Genomic DNA, 18,867 nt, shown 5'->3' with positions numbered 1-18,867 from the left:
CACTGCTTCTAACTTTATAAGAAGTAATGTATTTTAAATTCAGATATTCCAAGTCAGAATAACCGAAAACATGGCAATAATCTGCAACACCAGGTAGAAGTGGAGACCATGATGCAAATATGGGCATCTACAGAATTCCACCTCCCCCTGGCATATTTGCTTTGCTCAGACTCCTAAACAAATGCCCTTTGAGAGCTTCCTCAGGGAGGTGTTTAATAACAAATCCCCAGGCTTCTCTGCACCAGATGCTTGTTGAATACTTGGTTCTCTGGGATACAATTTGTTCCAGACCCTTTACTGTACCTCCAGATTCTGACAATGACAGTAACACAGACTGCACCTGAGCTTAAGTTCACACTGGAGAAACCCTTATGAATGTTTCTTCTTTTGGAGAAAAAAAAAAAAAAAGAAAAAGAAAATAGCAGGACACCCTGACACCACCATCCAGCACCTACGGTAGTGGGGAATAAGCTCTAAGTGACTTGGTAGGCATGGGCAGAGAACAAGCTCAGAGGCAGTTCTGTCCCACCTGGTTCCCTGGTACCCTTATGGATCACTGCTGCTTCAGGCAGTGTGGTCTTCTTGGATATGCACAAAGGCTGGATGCTTGTGTGTCTGTGTAAGGCTGGCAGCAGCTTTTGGAATGTGGCTGCTCTGGTAACCCAGAAGAGATCACACTCCAGAGCCCAGGGCTGGTTAGATGGCCCTGGGCACTTGAGGGCCATCATCCTTTCTCACTCATGGAGAAACAGGGGCAGTTGGTGTCCTTCTCCCACCTGGTACGCCTCATCCTGCAGCTTCTGCTTCAGGTACTCCTCCATTTTCAGTTCATTCTCCAGCTGGCGGACAGAGTCATTCTCATAATTTTCATCATCTGCTCTGACATAGGGGTCTCCATCTTCTGTAACCCTAAAGACAATTATTAATAAATAGCCTCCTGAGATGAATGACATTCAGAGTCAATAAAACTTCCCTTTATTATAATCTATGAGGACTGTGGGATACTTTTAGGCTAACCACATGCTCCACTAGTTAGTATTTTCCTGGCAGTGGAGAACACTTCTGTTATTTCCCTCTCTCATGAAGTACACCAAAGGGCATATTCTGCTGAAGGCACTCCCCGAAGGAAATGAGTAACAAAAGTTCTCAATAACTTCATACAAAGAGGCTGAACTAAAAATAACTAGAAAGATGCCTATTGTCTCTGAAAGGAAGGATCAGGTTGTAAAAATCAATGTTTGTTCATTAATTGAGTAGGTCAATGAAAAGCATTCTGTCTTTTCCATTTACACATTTCTCCTTTTCCAGTGAGCCCCAACAGGTCCCTCAGTCTGGATAAATAGGGAATAGGACTGCAGGGCACGTTTGGGAAAACAGCTGTCCCACAGCCTCCATGCTGTTTGAGTGTTCCAGGCTGGATATGAGACAGCTCACTCCCGAGGGAGTCCCAAGTTCCAGGCTTTATTGTTTACAGAGCCCACTACTATGTAACCATGAGGCAGTCCTCACTTGGATTTGTGCCTTTTTTTTTTTTTTTTTACCCGAATAACTGAGAGGGAGAGGAAATCCTATGTGCTGCACACTGTTTTCAGAGGAGGAAGGATGAGATCAGGAGAAGGTGTAGGGCAAGTACCCACATGTCACTGCGGATGGAGCCGGTGGCAGCAGCGCTGTGGATGTATCCCGGCTTCCGGGCGTGGATCTGTGCCAGGAAAGCCTTCTCAGACGTTGGGGATGGAACCAGATCATCAAAATGGGTCCGGCCAAACTCAGAATCCACATTGCTCTCTGTCTCGCTGCCCACTTCTGAGAAGCAAAAAGTCCCATTTAACTTCCACAAAAGTACACTTGCCTATTTCTTTAAGCATTTCTTTGCCTTTCCAATTAGGAATGCCACCTCCTCATAGTGATTAAAAGCATATTATTCCACTTATATTGGCAAAACTTACAGTTTTCTTCTTGTGGTAGGACCAAATACTGAAACTTCTGCCTATCTCAGTTATTAGGTAGGATATTTTAATGGTAATACTACAGACTGCATTTTATAACAGGTCCTATATGATCTATGCTAAATCTAATTTCTAAAGAGTGAAATCTCACTCCATGTGGAATCACAGACAAATTTTTAACTGTATCCACTTGTACCTCTACATCCATGGCTTTGAGAACTGCTGAGTTCCAGAAGCTGTAACTTAGGGATTTTTTTAACAAAAGCATAAAAAGCTTTGAAGATACGTATCTTCCTACCTCCCATGTTTTTCATACAAATGTGAAATGTCACTGTGACAACTATTCCCCTTTGCATGCCTCACTCACCAGAATTTAGTTCTTTTACCAAAGAAGACATGGTGTTGGTGATTGAATCTGCTGCCACCAGCAAATCATTTCTTAAGTTTCGTCTTGCACCTGAAGCAAGGGATGGACAAAGCACAAGTTACCATAATTCACATGACATATGTTTTACTGTTGAAAGCAGTTGTGACCCCTCTTAAAGCTGGCATTGTGATAATTCAGGGTATCAAAGTCCTTGTGAAGGGCACGTGCAGAAGAGTTCTCTGCAGAATGGCCTCATTTACTTATGCTGTATGCAAAAGCAGAAGCCTATCCTCATGCTTCATTTAACCACAATGCCAGATATGTGGAGATTATTCATTGCCATCAAGCTTGCATTTGTGTGGTGACACCAGCAGACCAGGCCTGGAAGATTAAATCCAGCGTGAACTCATTTACAGTGCCTGTGGGGGAGGAGGGAAGAAATGAAGTGTTTTCTCCAAGTTCCCACAGCTCAGTTTAATGACACCATTATTGCCAGATATTTGCCAGATAATTATGGCAAATGTTGAAGAAACACACTTGACCTCATCCCTATATGGATTTCTCTTCTCTGCTCCCTCTCAGCCTCTCCTGTAGCTCAAGGACATTCTTGTATAGTCTATAATTTACTGTCTCTCTCTCTCTCCCCCCCCCACCCCAGCCCCCCTTGTTTGTTTTTTTTTTTTAATAAAGGGAAGCACTACTGCTTCCATAAACAGCCCCAGGCTGCTTTTAAACTCTTTCTAATAATGCATCCAGAAGTGTTTCCCTGCTGAACCTGGCAATATTCCCTTAACCATCAATCATGAGAGATTCTTGGGAGCTGCATGGAATACTCCTTCCTTAGGAGGGGTCTGTGGGTAACACGTGCTTAACTCCCTCAAATCCCAAACACAGACACTATTGTTGAATAGCTGAATAATCAATATATTCCACAGAATCACTAATCTTCCAAATGGAACTATTTACAAGAATTGGCTACTGTAGATTTTTTAAAACTTGTGAACGCAAACCAAATACATTTAAAAAGTTTCTCAAATCCTGAAGAGGTTTTTTCTTTAATGTATCCATTAGCAAATAGTTACTGGAATGTAAATTATAGTAGTTAAACTCTCTCTTACACACACACAGACAACCACTCTCTCTCTAAAGTCTTCCAAATTTGTGCCTCTGAACTACTGCAAATGCTGTGAAAGAGAAATGGAAAAAATGAAGAGAAAAGGTCCTTTAACCATGGCTTGTCTGCATTATGTGTATATAGGCAGATCTCTCTTGGTGCAGCAGAGAATGGAGCCATAACACCTCAGCCCAAGCCCCCTCACAAAGTCATATGTCAAGATGTGACAGAATGCTGGCTTCAAGTTCTTTGGCTTTGACCTTCCGATCTAGAGCTTGCAGTAAATAATGACACAAACCTAGGTATTTATCAAATGCAGCAGTTTTAATATGTGATCACATAACTTCTTATATTGCTTTTGATCTTGAACAGAACACGTTTCTACACTTAAAATGCATTTGCCTGAGGCAGACTTAGCATTGTTTATGGATATTTTATTGTGGCCACTATATTATTTATCTTACTCCTAACTCTAGAAGAAGCTGTCCCATAACATCATAGGAGCTAGGGTCCATATTTTTGCCTGGCTTGATTTTTCTCACAGCACAAAAAAAGGAAAACATATTTTTCTTTTGCCACAGAAAATGCCTGTTTTTCTTTTGCCACAGAAAACGAGACTGGCAACAACCTGTTATGTTGGGACCAGGAATTATGCCTATGTTCAATACTTGAATTGACCAGTGCTTTAGGAGAAAGTTCTTGATTGCATTACAGATTCAATCTTGTCCAAAAATACACACAAAGACACAATTCACAGGAAAATCAAGGGGAAGGGTTCATGAGAGGGCTGAACTGGGTTCCTGGGAAGAAGCGTGCTTCCACTGTGGCAGAGGAACTTCTGAGCTTAAATTTAAACTTATATTTAATTTGTGCTGGGTAAAGAGGGAAAAAACTTATTTGGATCATAGAAATGCAATGATGCAAATATTTTAGAGAGAGCAGATTAAAAAATTAGAAGTATTTCTTCATTTAGATAACACAGACTACTCTCTGTTATTCAATATAATAATTTAATTTATGGCCTTAGAAATTCAAAACAGTTTAAAATTTATTCTTACTTGAAAAAAGAGCGGGAAGGTGATGACAGTTTTCTGGAAATGCAAGGAAAGGGTTCACCTAGACTTTCAGACTTGATTCCTGTCTAGTCTACCTGGGCCTTCTCAGGCCCAAAGCAAAAAGACAAGGGACAACAGTCACAAGTTGCATCCAGGGATGTTCCAACCAGATAGAAGGACAAGGAATTTACGCAATAAGGATGGTGAAACACTGCAACAGAGAAAATAAGTGACAGGATCCATCCAGAACTCAGCTGGTAATGTCCTGAATGGTTTGATCTCACTTTGAAGCCCTTTATCTTGGGGCAGAAGGACACAGTGACTTACAAAAGCCCTTTCCACGTGAACTAATTCTATGCTTGTATCATTTACTTCTACCAAAGTCTTTATTTAAAACACACTGACAATGCCTGCTGAGGTCAATAGCAATTTTTCTGGTTAACAGAGCAGTGATAAGAAGGAATCAAAATTCTTTCTTACCCCAAGCTCCATTAATTGCCATCATTGTCCAGTTTCTGCCTACCTGCTTGCTTTGACACCTTGCTTTGGTGGCTGACAAAGTTGATTTTCAAAAGCAAAATGCAGTTGTCACAGACGTTTTTTGTTTTGTTTGGTTTCATTGCATGCAACTCAGAAGCTCGAGTACATTGAGTCAGTAAAACCACAAGAAATAATGATTCTTCAGTCTGCAGGTGCCTCAGACAAGCTGTTAATGACACTTACTTTGTGCAAAGGCTTCCTGCACATCTCCTCCCACCCCGGTCAGAGAGTCCTGAGGTGCGTGGGTCGGGGTGGAGCAGGCAGAGGCAGACCTGATGGGCATGGGGATGGGCCGGCTGATGGTGTGGCTGGGCGAGGAGCGTGGGGAGCCCGCCCCCTGCGTCTGCAAAACAACCAGGGCGTTAAACAGGGGCTTTGCAAGAGCCTGCCTGCTCTCCTGGCCACCCACCCCTCAGCTTAAAGGCATCGTGCTGCTCGTAGATCAGTTGGGTAATGTTAATTTTGCTAGAAGAAGTAAACCAAAGTCAGTTGTTAGTTGACAGCGAGGCTTCTGTGTAGAGAAACAGTAAGTAGGAAAATATGAGTCAAGATCTGACTTCCTCCAAGCATGGGAAAATGTCAGGCAGCTAAATTAAAAAAAAATCCAAGTTAATAAAGAACACACTACAGAGCTCTCTGTCCTCTCCCCTCTCACTCCCCCAGTTCACATGCATGTCTGCTAAACTGTAAGCCACTCTGGCTGGGAGAAGGGGAAAGCTGCTGGCACCAGCCTGGCTTTCAGCCTGGGCAAGGGACTGGAGCAGCCCCTTTCAGGAGAGCCCTGCCACGAGAGCTGAGCTCAGCCCTGCCCTTTGCCTGCAGGACAAGTTCATGGTACATGCAACCTCCCAGTCACATAAAGTCTGACACTCTCAATAAATAACACACATTTCTGCTTTTTATTTGGAGCTCGAGAACTATTTAAGCCACTATTAAATTATCTGCTCCACATACTCAGACACTCCCAAAACACTGTGGGGATAGGGCAATATAAATCCCTGCCATGGGTTCAGCTGCTGGAAGTGAAAATGTTTTAACACCAGTCATATAAATGTCATGCTGTTAGCACCTCACAGTTAGGATCACTTAGCTGAAATTCAAGCAGATTTAAAAAAATTTGCAATTTTTACTAATGCAGCTAGGTGAATGATATCAAGAGACACAGCTCTCTTCTCACCCTCTGTTTCAAAGTCCTGGGAATGTGTATCCATGTAAGAAAAAAGGAATGCTGGAACCCACACCTAACTGCACATAGCTTTTGAAAGCCAGTGTTTAGCAGATGCCAAGGATGGAGGTGGCTTGAGTGCTTTTAAAGGGGAACTGCAACACAAGCTCCTGGTTGTTTTCAGTCAAAAGTGACTGGAGAGGTGGTGTTTCCCTTGGCTTTATTTTAAAAACACAGGAGGATTTCTTAACTCTTCCCATGGCATTTATTTTGACTCTGGTGTTGATTGCCACTGCAACTCTGATTATGTTTGGCAAATATGTTCTAAGAAAGACAAGAGCAGGCCATTACAGGTTGAGTGCAGCATTGTCCTTGAGACTTTTATAAATTCCTGACCTGGACCATATATAATGTATCAGAATACTAAGCTATTTGTTCTTTTATCCTATCACCTCTTCCTAAGAGACATTATCACCTGAAAGCCATCAAGGGTAAATTAGTTTTATGAGAAAAAAGCACATTACTGATGGAAGAATGGAGGATTTAATACTTATAATTTCTTTAATTATTGGTTTTGGAACATTTACATGATGGATGGAAAACGCAAATTGAATATATTAAGGCCAGATGCTCTCCTATTTCTAGAATCATCTATACCAGCTCCAGCAGAAATGGAGATATTTAGTCCTCCAGAAGAAGGGCCCAGAGCAACTTGGAGATGCTCCAAAGTCCCATAACCCCTGCACATCAGGCAGGGAGGGCACCCAGGATCTACAGCTTTATTCTTTCATGCCCTGATGAAGCACACTTCATCCTCACTGAAACACATCTGTGGATGAATTTTTGGTTCTCAGCTCTCTGAAAGACAAGTGCCCTTTTTACCTTGCCTTTTTTCTAAGGTCCCTTCTGCCTTTGATCTCTGTTCTGGGAACACCAACAACAGTGGGAACTTTCAGAGAAAGATGAGGAAAAAAATGGACAAAATTTGCTTCCTGCCATCAAGTCATATTCAGGAATGAACTTCAGAATAGGCATTTTATTTACTAAAAATAACAGATGCCCACCAGTACTTCTGGGCTGGAATTTTCCCTTAAGAGATGTGGAAACTGCTGTACACCCAGTGCTTACCCTCTGTCTGCTCTGCAGCTATGACTGAGATCTTGTGTTTATGATAAACACAAAATGTTTGGGAAGCACAGGAAGATGAAGCATTTGGAGTTCCTCGTCCAGGATAAAACTCCTCACTTTTTATACTATTTGGGCAGTATGAGATGGAACTGATGAACAGCAAGTTAAAATAGGATATTAGGGAATGCCTGATTTCAGAGAGGTGAAAACCCAATCTATTTCACTCATTTAGATCCACCTCAGCCCAGGTTTGTGGCAATGAAGTGGTATTAAGATTGGATTCCTGCTTAGTGGTTATCAGGAGAATTGTGGTCTGAAATCTGCTATGACAGCCAGTCTTAACTTCTTGGTAAGGTCAGCAGAGAAGACAAGCCCTGAATTGCTCTCAAACCTTGACAGCTCTACCAGCTAAGGATTAAAGCATGCTGAAAGGGGAGCTACCACAGCCACTGTGGATATTTGGATGGCTTCAGCTTTTGTGTAGTACTTGGTTGCAGCTATCACTGTTCTCATGCCTCCCAGGAAAATTTTCAGGTATTTTATTTAATTCACCATCTCTAGTCAAATTGTTACAGCTTTTAAGTTAACTCTTGCTAGACAGGAAAATTTCCCCACTATCAAGTGTCATCCAAGTTAGCCTAAAACGCTTGAAATGAAAACTGGCTTTACAGGAGTTTTAGCCCATTGCTCCCTCTGCTGGGACTGAACTGGGATGACATATGAGGAAATCACACAGCCTCATCAAACGACAGGGATGCGAAGAACTCATTATCCTTTCAGAAGGAAGGGCAATGGAGAAATAGATAATTCATAAGCATTAGATGAATTGCCAGGCTGCTCATTCCAATTGAATTCCTCCAGAAATTAATTTAATCCTGTTTCTCTCAACAGATCATGAAATGGCATAGCATAATGGGGATCATTAAATGGAAATGGTGAGAGTAATTCTTTAGCATCATCACCTGGTATTCAGTGAGGCTATTACTCTTGGAAAAAAAAAAGCCATAAAAATACCTCATAGCAGCCTGAAAATGTGCTTTCACTTACACTGTCCAGTGAACATTTTATATGATAAGGTAACTCCTGTCACACTGGAAGCTTCTCTTTTGTGAACAGATCTTCAGAATCAAAAAAGACAGCCCTTACACGGGGGTGGTATTTGGGCAGATTTATTTTTTTGAGTGTAACTCTACAAAAATTAGGCAAGTGTTGGTTTTATGAAGGTGAGCATTACTTACAAACTCTGGATGCTGTATCACAGAACAGATCAGACTTGTGACTGCACTTCTGCTGATGAAAGCAGGAGGAAGTGCATTTTGTTAAAATGAAACACTTTTATTGAACTCATAAATCAGACTGCTATCTGAGAAGTGCCTTTTTTTTAAAGACTAATATATTTCCAAGATCCATTACAATACTGAAAAGCTCAGAAACAATTAAACCTTCTAAAATTTACTATTATTAATCTAAATACTTCCTCTTTTTGATCTAGGTTGCAGGAAATATTTATTTCCCTGAAGACTCATAGGACTGTTAGCATCAAGGCCAACTTTTAAAGATGTGCACACTATGCCCTGACTTTTTGGATAAAATGAGCCTTCAGACTTTGTACTCTTGTCTAATTTAAGCTCAGTTATGCTTTTCTTGAAAGTACAAAGTTTCTCATGACATTTTCAAAATGTTATCTATTGAATTCATATTCTAGATTGGTTTCACTACATTTGAGGTGTGGCTTTTATACCTTACATGTTTTAATTTAGAGGAGTGAGGAAAAGATTCCTTGTAGCCATGACTCACTTTCTAGAGCACTAAGATGGTTCATTGTGAAAATTGCTCCAAGACACTAATGTGGGAAAGAACTGCAAAATATTAATTTTGGTCAAAAGAACACACACACACTTCTCAAGCAAAAGAAGGAACACAAACCACAGGAACACAATCACATTTAGGAGTTAGTGAGGCATCCAAAGAGAAGGTAACTTGCTACCTGTTTCAATTCTTCTTCCTAAAGAAAAAGAGGATCAGCACATGAGATGAGCCAGGATGTAAGTGAAGAACAAAAAGCCAACCCTGGAGTACAGGGTTAAAGGTGCAATCAAGATAGTTGAAGATATGAGACCAGGTTATGTCCCACCTCTGCACACTTTGAAACACTGGAACAGTGCAAAGTGTGCAGAAAGCTGCTGTCATTTCCTACCCCAGATTTTCTTTGTCCAGCTAGTGACTAACAGCAGGCATCCTTCACTGCTGGTTGTGGCACTGCAGCATTTCATGGGTAGAACAAAAAGTATCCTGCCTAGTTCCAGCTCCCAAAAATCTGCTGGCTCTTCAGTGGGCCCTGCTGCTGAGGTGCCACCAAGTCGTGCATTGTGTCTGAGGAGGGGCAAGTGACAAAAAGTGACAAACTCATCCTTTGATGCAAATGGATCTATGGATGCATGTTGCATCTAAATGGATGCATGTTGCTAAAAGTATTTCAGTGAAATTCCTTCTGCTCTTATCTGAGCCATATTTGACCCAAGTTGCACTGAATTTCCATGAACTCATTTGAGCTGCCACAGCCAACAAGTAAAGAGTCTCCTGTCATACTCAGAGACTTTTGTTCCAATGTGAATTTTTGGCATCATCTGTCCTAAGTACATCAGGTAAAATAAGGCTGCAAATAAAACCACATATTCCATCTTACTGTGGATGGCCTGTGTTTAAAAATGCACTTGTTTTTTGATATCTTTATTCTTAACTGAGATGCTAGTTGAGACATGTTTCATCTCTTTAACAAGGGCCTGCTTCTAAATCCCTGAAAATGAAACAAGTGTTGTAGGGAAAGCACCTCTGAGCTGAGAGACGTAGATGTGGCTGTTAAATTACTCATCTGACAAAACCAGCAACTGAATAAATTAAAGAAACTTTAACTTAAGTGCAAAGTTAAAGGCCTAATGACTCTATACTGTCAGCTGCAGTGAATAATAGTGTACAGTACTGAGGTTTTTTCCTTGCAGTTAATAGTTAACTTGTTTTATGTGTCAGTTTCTTTTGTTTTTCTCACACCTTTTAGCAGCAGGTGAAAATGATGATGTAGTACTGCTACAGGAATGACATCACCTGAACATCATCTGAAACCCCCGAATTAAAAGACCAAGGCAAAACATAAAAAGGGAGGGAGACACAGTCTCACAGTGGGTAGAAACAGTCAGGCTCTGCAGAATTCTGTGGTTACATAGTCCTCCCTCTCCTTTCTCACTTCACTTTGTATTTTCCTTGGCAGTACTAGGTGCAGCTGCTTACCTTCAGCAGTTTCATGAGGCCTTCTAGCTGAACCATCAGCTCCCTTCGGCTTTCCTGGAGAGCAGACATCCTCTGTTCCAGCTCATCCTTCCGCTGCCTGAGAAACAAGGAGACCTGATCAGGGCTTACCCCTCACAGCAGCAGCTTTTAACTGCATCATTCTGCCAGCCCTACTATGGACAGATGCCTACAGACCACAGGAAAGCAAACACACAGTATGAACTCAGCACAGGGTTTAGAAATGTGGCTCCATGAAGGCTAAGGAGCTCCCTCTCTCTGCGAATCCTCATAGGACTGAATAGTGATTAGGGAAAAGACAGACACTGACACAGACCCTTCTTCAAAGAACAAATGAGGTTCAAACAAGCTTGTGTTATAGTCCCTTGTGCAAATGCCTGGCAATTTTAGCTTTGGAACTCTCTAGTCAATAACCTCACTAGCTGTCAGGAGAAATTAAAGCCATGCCCTGAAGGACAGGAAATTACAGCAGGGGCACTGAACACAGTGAGATATGAGAGAAGCTAAGAGAGTTCAGAAATTCAGACAAAAACCCACAGTAATCTGCATTTGTTTCTATTTTTTTCCCTGAAAACAAGAGGAAGCCTATCACATAGTACAGATATAACTGCTTGAAGTTAGCTCTTTGCACTCAGAGTCCAGTGCTGGCTGTGTGACAGTGAATACTGAGCCACTCCAAGTGTGACAGTCTCTCTGTGCCCCCCATAAATCTGAACAGCTTTGATTCTGCACAGCTCCACTACACAGGATGGTGGAACAGCACTTGCACACATTAAACTAAATTTTGGGAGGTCTCCACCTAAGAACAAAATAAAATTGTTGCCTCCTGGAAGTTATAATTAACATAATATCATACATACATGATAACTAGTAAATAATAATTAACTACTGAAAAAGATGCATATATTTTATATTCTACTGCATTGCAAATAACATACAAACACTATGTTGTTAGCCTTGTACAACCTACAAAATATGACAATTTAATCCTAAATGGAAGACCACTGGAACCAATGAGACTTAAGTAGATTTCCTGTATTTAGGGCAACATGAAACCCTGATTTTGAGCCTTCACTGTAAGTGAGCAAGTACAGATACAGACAACATTGATTTCTACAGGACTGCACATGTGTGCTATCCCTCACCTTTATAACAGGATCATATAGTAACACTGCCAGGTTGCATTTACTCTTCTGAAGGATTGATCTATTTCCTGCTACAAAATGCCTGGTTGGCTTTTCTTTTCCAGACAGGTAATGGCTGGAAATGCTATGAACTGTACAAAGGCAGCAGAGTTTATTATTTAACCAAAATAAGGTCCGTGTAATTCAAAGTGGCAGGTCCTAGTACAGAGCTCTGCTGGTTTTAGATTCATTCCACAGGGAGAGAGGAGCTAAGCAGTGTGCACTGTGCAGACTACTCCTCTGAGGGTTTTCTCCTGCTGTACTCCAGAGCAAATTCTTTGAAGTAAGGGGTTTTCCAACCTGTCTCCAAGACAGTACTGGTAATGTGAAGAATGCTGTGTTCAGGACCTCATTTCAGTGAGTGACACACTACAGCAGCTTGTGAAAGCTGGTGGGACAGGTACCCACAATATGGTTTACAGATTTCAGCATTTCTTAATACAATGTGAACTAAATTGCTCTACAGCCCCTAAGTGCTTCAAGCCTGAAAAATCAGCAGGGTAACAGACATAAATCAGGGCTGCTACCCTGAGTCCTGCTGTTTTACACATAAGAACAGCCTTGTGCCATCTTAAGTGTCTAGGAATTTGACGTGGTGTCAAAATTCTCCAGTAAATCCAAAGTCAAGACTTTTGCCTTTCAAATGGTGAATATTTCAGAAGGAATGCAAAGTAGTTCAGACCCAGAGATTAAAAGTTATTTTCTGATTCTCATACTGCATATTAAATCAGGGAAGGTAGAGGTGAGGAATTCAGTATCAGTGCCCTAGGGACATTGCATATCAAGAAATTAAAATAAGGGTATTATGCTTTAATATGTGTATCAAAATTGAAAAGAGGGAAAAGCTAAGTAGTCAGCCTGCTAACACTACACCATCATTCCTTTTTTTTAAAGTGTAATGAATTTTACTAGTCAACTATATAAAAAGCTGATTTCCTAAACCTGCTGAAAATGGACTTTCAGTTTGATGGACAAGAGTTACATTATTGGTATATTTTACAGTGTACACATTTTCATGGCAGTCAGTGTTATATGCCTCACACAATGTCACTTGCCTGTAGATCTCCAGAAGTAATTACACATTAAAATCCCTCCTAGAAATGAAGAAGCTAATTTGTATTTAGATTGGAAAGCCAAAGTAATGATTTGTGAATCAGAAAAATATTTTTGTGTGGAAAATTCCATAATAAAACTACCAAGTATTTGTAAAGAAAAAAAAATTAGCACAGTTTCTGATAGTAAATTCCTTTGGATATGCATCAGACCACTAAAATATTAGTTGTGTGAGGAGTGGCTAAATGGCAAAAAATGTTCATTAGTCAGGGAGCAGAGCAATCTTGCATTGTTTCACTGGAAACAAAGTGCTTACACTCTCTTCTCTATTCACATAGAGCATTTTGAATAGTTCTAATTGGATCCTCTGTTTGGCTCTCACAATGTGAACTTCAGGACTTCCAGGGAGCCTATGGATCTGGGCCAATGACAATTGCACTTCTTCAATGTGATATACATGGAAATTAGTAAATCCATGTAGAGTATTGTAACTAACATGCAGTCACATCCATATTAATGTTTTTAGCTCAGTAGGATAACTGGAGGAAGGATCCTCTAAAATCTTCAGCAGCTGCAGATGACATTACTCTTCACCCCCCACGTGACAAGGAGGATCATTCTGCAGCCTGGTTTGGCACCATGAAGAGAACTGACCTCTCCTTAGAGTTCAACACATGGAGGAAATTTCCAAAGATTAACATCTAATTCTGGCTGTATTTTCATGTAGTTCTCCATTTTCTTTAGCATAAACTAGAAATCTTTGTAAAGGCATTTGTTCTGAACATTTTTTCCCATATAATTAATGGCATTTGGACCAGGCTGGGGGGACCTGTTCCAAACGACCTAAGGGCCTAACTCTGAAAATCCTAATGCATATGCTTAATTTAATGTAGAGGAGTAATATGTGAGATTTCACATGCACACAGTTTAAAGCATAAGCTTAATTACTTCTAGGACAACGGGCTGCACCAAAACTGGATAAAAAAATACACATTGGCTTACTTAAAAAACCAGAACCATAAGCCAGGCTTATCTTTTATTTCTTCTCTTGCTGAGAATGACTGGTTGGCCCCTGCCAAGGCCAGAGGTTTTACTCCTGAGCTTACCTCAGGAGCCGGAGCTCTGCAAGGAGAGTGGGATTTTGTTGGGCCTTCTCTGGTGTGGGCTGAGACGCTTGCTCATGTTCAAGTCGCAGCCTCTGGATCTCCTGCAGGATTTCTCTTGGGGAGGAGAATAAGCAGAAGACCATAAGTCATTAATTTTCCACAAAAGCAGCTCCCTGGACATTGCAAGAGGTGAAAAAGCATGACTGTATTTAGCTTTAAATCAGTGAAGATGTAAGTAAAATGCAAACAACTTGTTTGCAGCCAACCAAAGAAGCCCACAGCAACGGGAGAGGGTTCTGGATATTTTCTGAATAAACTCTTAGGATTCTGCCATAAAGGGAAATAATTCTTCAAACCCCCCCCAAAAAAACACAGGTAGACATAAAATAGCTCCATGCTTGACAGAACTGCTCCCTTTTAATTCTTCACCATGAACATTTCCAGCACCTCATGAACTTAAAAAAAATTGAAGTAACCTTTCTGGACATTGTGGGGTATCAGAGAAAATATTTAGCCCTTTAAAATACTTTGAATGGAAGCAGAGATGTGAGAGCAGCTGACAATTCACAGAAAAGCACTTTAACAAGACTTGTTACGACTGGCTTGTGAGCCCTGGAGTGCTGTCAAAAGGCTAATACAAAGCTTCACAGCAGAAGGTTGAAACCTTTGTGAATTTTGTCTCTTCTTCACAATGTGCTGGAAGCAGACGGTCAGGAGGCAGCCTCGAAGTATGAAAGGCAAATCGAGACTGGAGCTGGTGGTGCTCATTACACGGTGACAGAAGGCAGTGCAGAGTTTGAAATAGGAAACCATCTGGTCTGGGCTAGCCTCTGTTTTATGGTCCAGCACTAAAAGCAGAGCTCTGCTGCCATACATTTCATGGCATCAGGCAGTCTGGTACCCAGGGCCAGGTTCTCTGCTGTTAACAAACAGGCATCACTCCTATTTTGGGCCGGCTGGCCTATTTCTCCTGGACACTCTTTCTCAGTCTCGGTCACATCTGCACCTCCTGTCTCATTTGATCAGCAGCCTAACTTGCTGCTAATCTTCCTGCTAACCTCTCCCAGGCAGGCTGTGTTCTGAAGAGCTTTAATCATCTTTTTCCTGAATAAAAGCAGGGGAGCATAACATTACAAGCGTGACTGATCCTTTTATCATTGCATGTTATAGTGCTACTGAGAATCCAACTGAAAGTTAATCCGGTTTTGAAACAGATTTTTTTTTAAAAACTCTTAACAAACAGCAGCTGCAAACAGTAAAGCGTCCATGATTATATCATGTCATTGGACAGTACACTTCTGAAAACATGGGGTGGCTATGGATTTCATAGCCTTTATCCTATTGTATGGACCTTTTTGTGCTCTGTTTTTATTTGTAGGGGGAAATGTATGTGCCTGTATAAGCACATTTTACAGGTGGTAAAAAATGCTAAGAAACAAACACATATGTAACATATGGGACTGAACAAAACCAGGAACTTAGTGGATCCTTACCGGTTTTTATTTTCAAGCTCTGCAATCAGCTGCCTTTGTTGCTTGTTTGCATCAATGGTGAAGGAGATATCTGATGCCCCTCTCTGCTGACTCGGCTGCTGCTGTAAAACAGAGAAGGCTGCATTGAAAGAGGAATAGCCAGCATGCACCACGAGTTCAACACAGATCTGTTCTGTGAAATCTGTTTACAGAAAGTGCAGTACCAAGCTTGCCTACACTAAAAAAAGAACATTCATGTTGTGCTCATACCAGCATGGAACCATTGCTAGTAAAAGCAGAGTAAGTGCTACAGTAAATAAGACTCAGTGTTTACCATCCTGTCAGTCACTGCTTTTTCACGCAGCTTCCTCTGAACCAATCATAAAAGGCAATGACACTGCTGCAGGCAGTTGCTGTAATGTAGCTCTTGATATTGATGCTACAGACAAGAGGGGCACACTGAAGCAAAAAGCAGTGTCTGCCTCCAGAAAGTATGGAATGTGTTTCCAGTGCAGTGATGCTTCGCTCTCTTGAAAGCACAGTTTTACTTTCAGTTTGAAAGCAGTGCTCAGTTTTCAGTCTGGCTGTGTGGCCCATTTCGCCAAGTTCTCCTATCTGCTCTCATGATACTTCAGGAAATCTATTTCCCCAGTCCTTCAAGTACAGAAAAATCTTTTTTTCCACCAGTAAAATGATATGAGAATTTGTCTCTCACAAAACTAGGTAGTGCTCACTACAGCTTCATTGGACTACGCACTTTTTGTGTGTTCATCAGCAATAATCAATCGCTGTTTTCCTTGTTCGTACTTCTGTATTTCAGTATTGTAACAATGACAACAAAGAGCAGGACATTTAGAAGTGTCACAACTATGAAAGATACCCATTTATTTCTAACTCCAACCTGAAAGAATCAGGTAGTTTAAAATACTCTGCTGAGTTACTGCTGTGATATGAGGACTCATCACCACAAAAAGGCCTGTGAAGTGTAACTCTTGGAGTGTTATTTTATGTGATGCCAGGCATCCCCTCCGCCAGGAGGTGAACCCTCAAAAAGGGTGAAGATCTATTTCAACAGCCTAACAAAGGTTAGGACTGTCTGTGAGAAAAGGACAGTATGTTTCCCCTGAAACCACATACTATCTTTTCTGCTATGGATACATTTTCCCATTAACACATCAACTACAGGGAAGCAGAACAGTGTGCAAAGAACTGATAGACACTGGTGGACATCATCACTGATACAGGAGGAAGCAGGATCTTTATCCTGAATGCCCACTGTTATCAATATATTTAGCTCCTTAAAATCCAGAATGACTATCACCAAAGCTTTAAAAAGTTCCACTGCCCCTACCGGGCATCAGTCTTTTGCTTGGAAAGATTTCTCTTTATGGAAACCCCCCCTCTTCCTTCTGTCTTTTTTGTTCAAAGAGCAAAGATGGATAGCAATGAGAAATTCAGTATTTTCCTTCAAGTCAGCTCTGTTTATACTGTTTTCCCCTACATCAAGGACACATGTTATATGGAACTGATGTCGACTGATTTTTAACCAGAGACATTATTACTGGGGAATCATGTTCCCATAAAGAATTACTGTCTTTCAGGAATAAGACTGTCATCTACAGGTTGCCTTAAATTTGAAACACTGTGTCACATGTCTGGAGAGGATTGATTTGGGCTGGACTCGCAGAACAGGAGCACTCCTCTCCTCCCAGGCAGCTGCAGGTAGTGTGAAATCTCTGTGACAGCATCTGCACAGTGCAGCAGACCCGTCTTCATGTGGTCTGAATGTGACTCAGTGTCTTTACACAATGTGTGCTGCCCAATTTCACCCTTTCAATTGACCCCACAGTGTGAAAATCTCAGTGTGAAAATGTTTCTGGGTGCTCCAGACCTGCTGCTTTTCACTTAACCATCATTCATGGACCCTTTTTCTATCAAATGGTCTGAGATCAAAAAAAAAGTAGCTTGGCTGACTTTTAATGTACCATTTAAGATTTTATATATTTTGATAAGGTTCCTGCTTCATTCTCTCTTGTTCCTGAACGCAGTTAGTGAGGTTTTAGCCTGTCATCACCTTCTATCTTTGGATACAGAGAGCAGAATAATCATTGCTCTGAAATGAAAATGGGAGCCAGGGCTAATGCAGGGGGTCATTACAGTCATCCTGCTGAAGAACATTCTTTAATATCCTTAGTACTTAAGGCCCTAGTGGCTGTGATATTCAAGCTAGAGGGTAAAATGGATTCACCACACCATTTTTCCAAGGCAATAAATCATTAACCTTTAACCAAAGCTAGTCCAGACAATATTTTATAGTCTTTCCTGAGTTCAAGATGTCAGACTCCTTTTGATGCAATTATTTAAATGCCACTGCATTAGTACATAGATTATATGCATTAGTATGTGGATTCTTTGGATTCAATGGACTGCATAAAAGTGTTATTATTAAAGCATAACAGCCTCTGATGAAAAGAACAGGGAAAAATAATCCATTAATCATTAGACTGTCAGATGTAATTTCCCCGATCTTGCCAAGCCCCTGGAACACAACAGAAGGAAAGTACCTTCCTTTAATTAAAACACTTACTGATGAAGAAGTTTCTGCTGCCAGCCTTGCTGCGTACCTAGCGATCAGCTTGTGCTCTTCATCCAGCCGACTTGCACTGTCAAGGACGCTGCTCAGAGGGAGGGAGAAATGGGAAGAGAGGTTTATACACTGCAAAAACGCCCTCTGTCTCAGCCAGCCACCACCTCACACCCCCAGGCAAAAACACCCTCTGCCTCAGCCAGCCACCACCTCACACCCCCATACGTCAGTCAGAGCAAAGGAGCAAACTGTCACGGAATTAGGAACAGCTGATGTTAATGGAGCAAAGGGGAGAGAATTTCCCTGGAAAGATCAGCTCTCAGGGGCTAGGCAGCACCTTCCCTTAGGGAGAAAACAGCAGTGCTCTGCAGCCCACAGTAAAGGCTGTACAGGATGCAGCTTGCAGACTACTCTGCCCTAAAAGGGTCAGGAAGTGGTTAAGACCATCAGTCCACATTACTTTGCATCACAGCTTTGTCATGTAGGGGGATAGAATATAAGAAAATAAAGGTAGTATAGAAAGTAATCTTACCCCTAAGGAGTTGCAGCTGAGCTAATTAGTAGAGATTAGGAACAGGCCTGACTTTAACAGGCCACAGCTGTAGCCAATGAGAAGAAGAGTGCTATAAAAGAGTGGGGTGGCTGGTTGAGAGGGGAATGGGAGTCAGTTGGCTACTGTGAGGAGAAGGATGAATCAGTGCTTAGAGGAAATGCCCATGAGAAACATCAAGGAGCTGTGAAACTCTTGCAATAAGAAAACAACAATATGGAACCTTTGTGATATAATGGCAATGTTACCATATCACCTGGAAGACTACTTTTTGGCCATTGGATTAGCAGGAGC

At 41.3% G+C, this 18,867-nt stretch overlaps 1 protein-coding gene across 16 annotated transcripts in view; it reads right to left on the bottom strand.

Annotated features, from left to right (window-relative positions):
- DTNA (dystrobrevin alpha) overlaps window positions 1–18,867 on the bottom strand; it is a 223,917-nt gene that overhangs the window by 12,394 nt on the left and 192,656 nt on the right. For 11 of the 16 annotated variants that reach the window (XM_071419057.1, XM_071419078.1, XM_071419049.1 and 8 more), the window contains 8 exons: window positions 18,024–18,111; window positions 15,458–15,558; window positions 13,965–14,078; window positions 10,604–10,700; window positions 5,209–5,368; window positions 2,317–2,406; window positions 1,638–1,806; window positions 777–909 (listed from right to left, as the gene is read on the bottom strand). In XM_071419057.1, coding sequence (XP_071275158.1) covers window positions 777–909; window positions 1,638–1,806; window positions 2,317–2,406; window positions 5,209–5,368; window positions 10,604–10,700; window positions 13,965–14,078; window positions 15,458–15,558; window positions 18,024–18,111 — 952 coding nt within the window. The remainder of the gene's footprint in view (window positions 1–776; window positions 910–1,637; window positions 1,807–2,316; window positions 2,407–5,208; window positions 5,369–10,603; window positions 10,701–13,964; window positions 14,079–15,457; window positions 15,559–18,023; window positions 18,112–18,867) is intronic. The other 5 variants (XM_071419091.1, XM_071418975.1, XM_071418993.1 and 2 more) reach the window with 1 other exon arrangement.

Source organism: Agelaius tricolor, unplaced genomic scaffold, assembly GCF_023055355.1.
Source record: "Agelaius tricolor isolate 1412-34295 unplaced genomic scaffold, bAgeTri1.0.p SCAF_2, whole genome shotgun sequence".
Taxonomy (NCBI): domain Eukaryota; kingdom Metazoa; phylum Chordata; class Aves; order Passeriformes; family Icteridae; genus Agelaius; species Agelaius tricolor.
The sequence above is the reverse complement of the archived record's forward strand: the minus strand, read 5'-3'. Positions and strand labels throughout refer to the sequence as shown.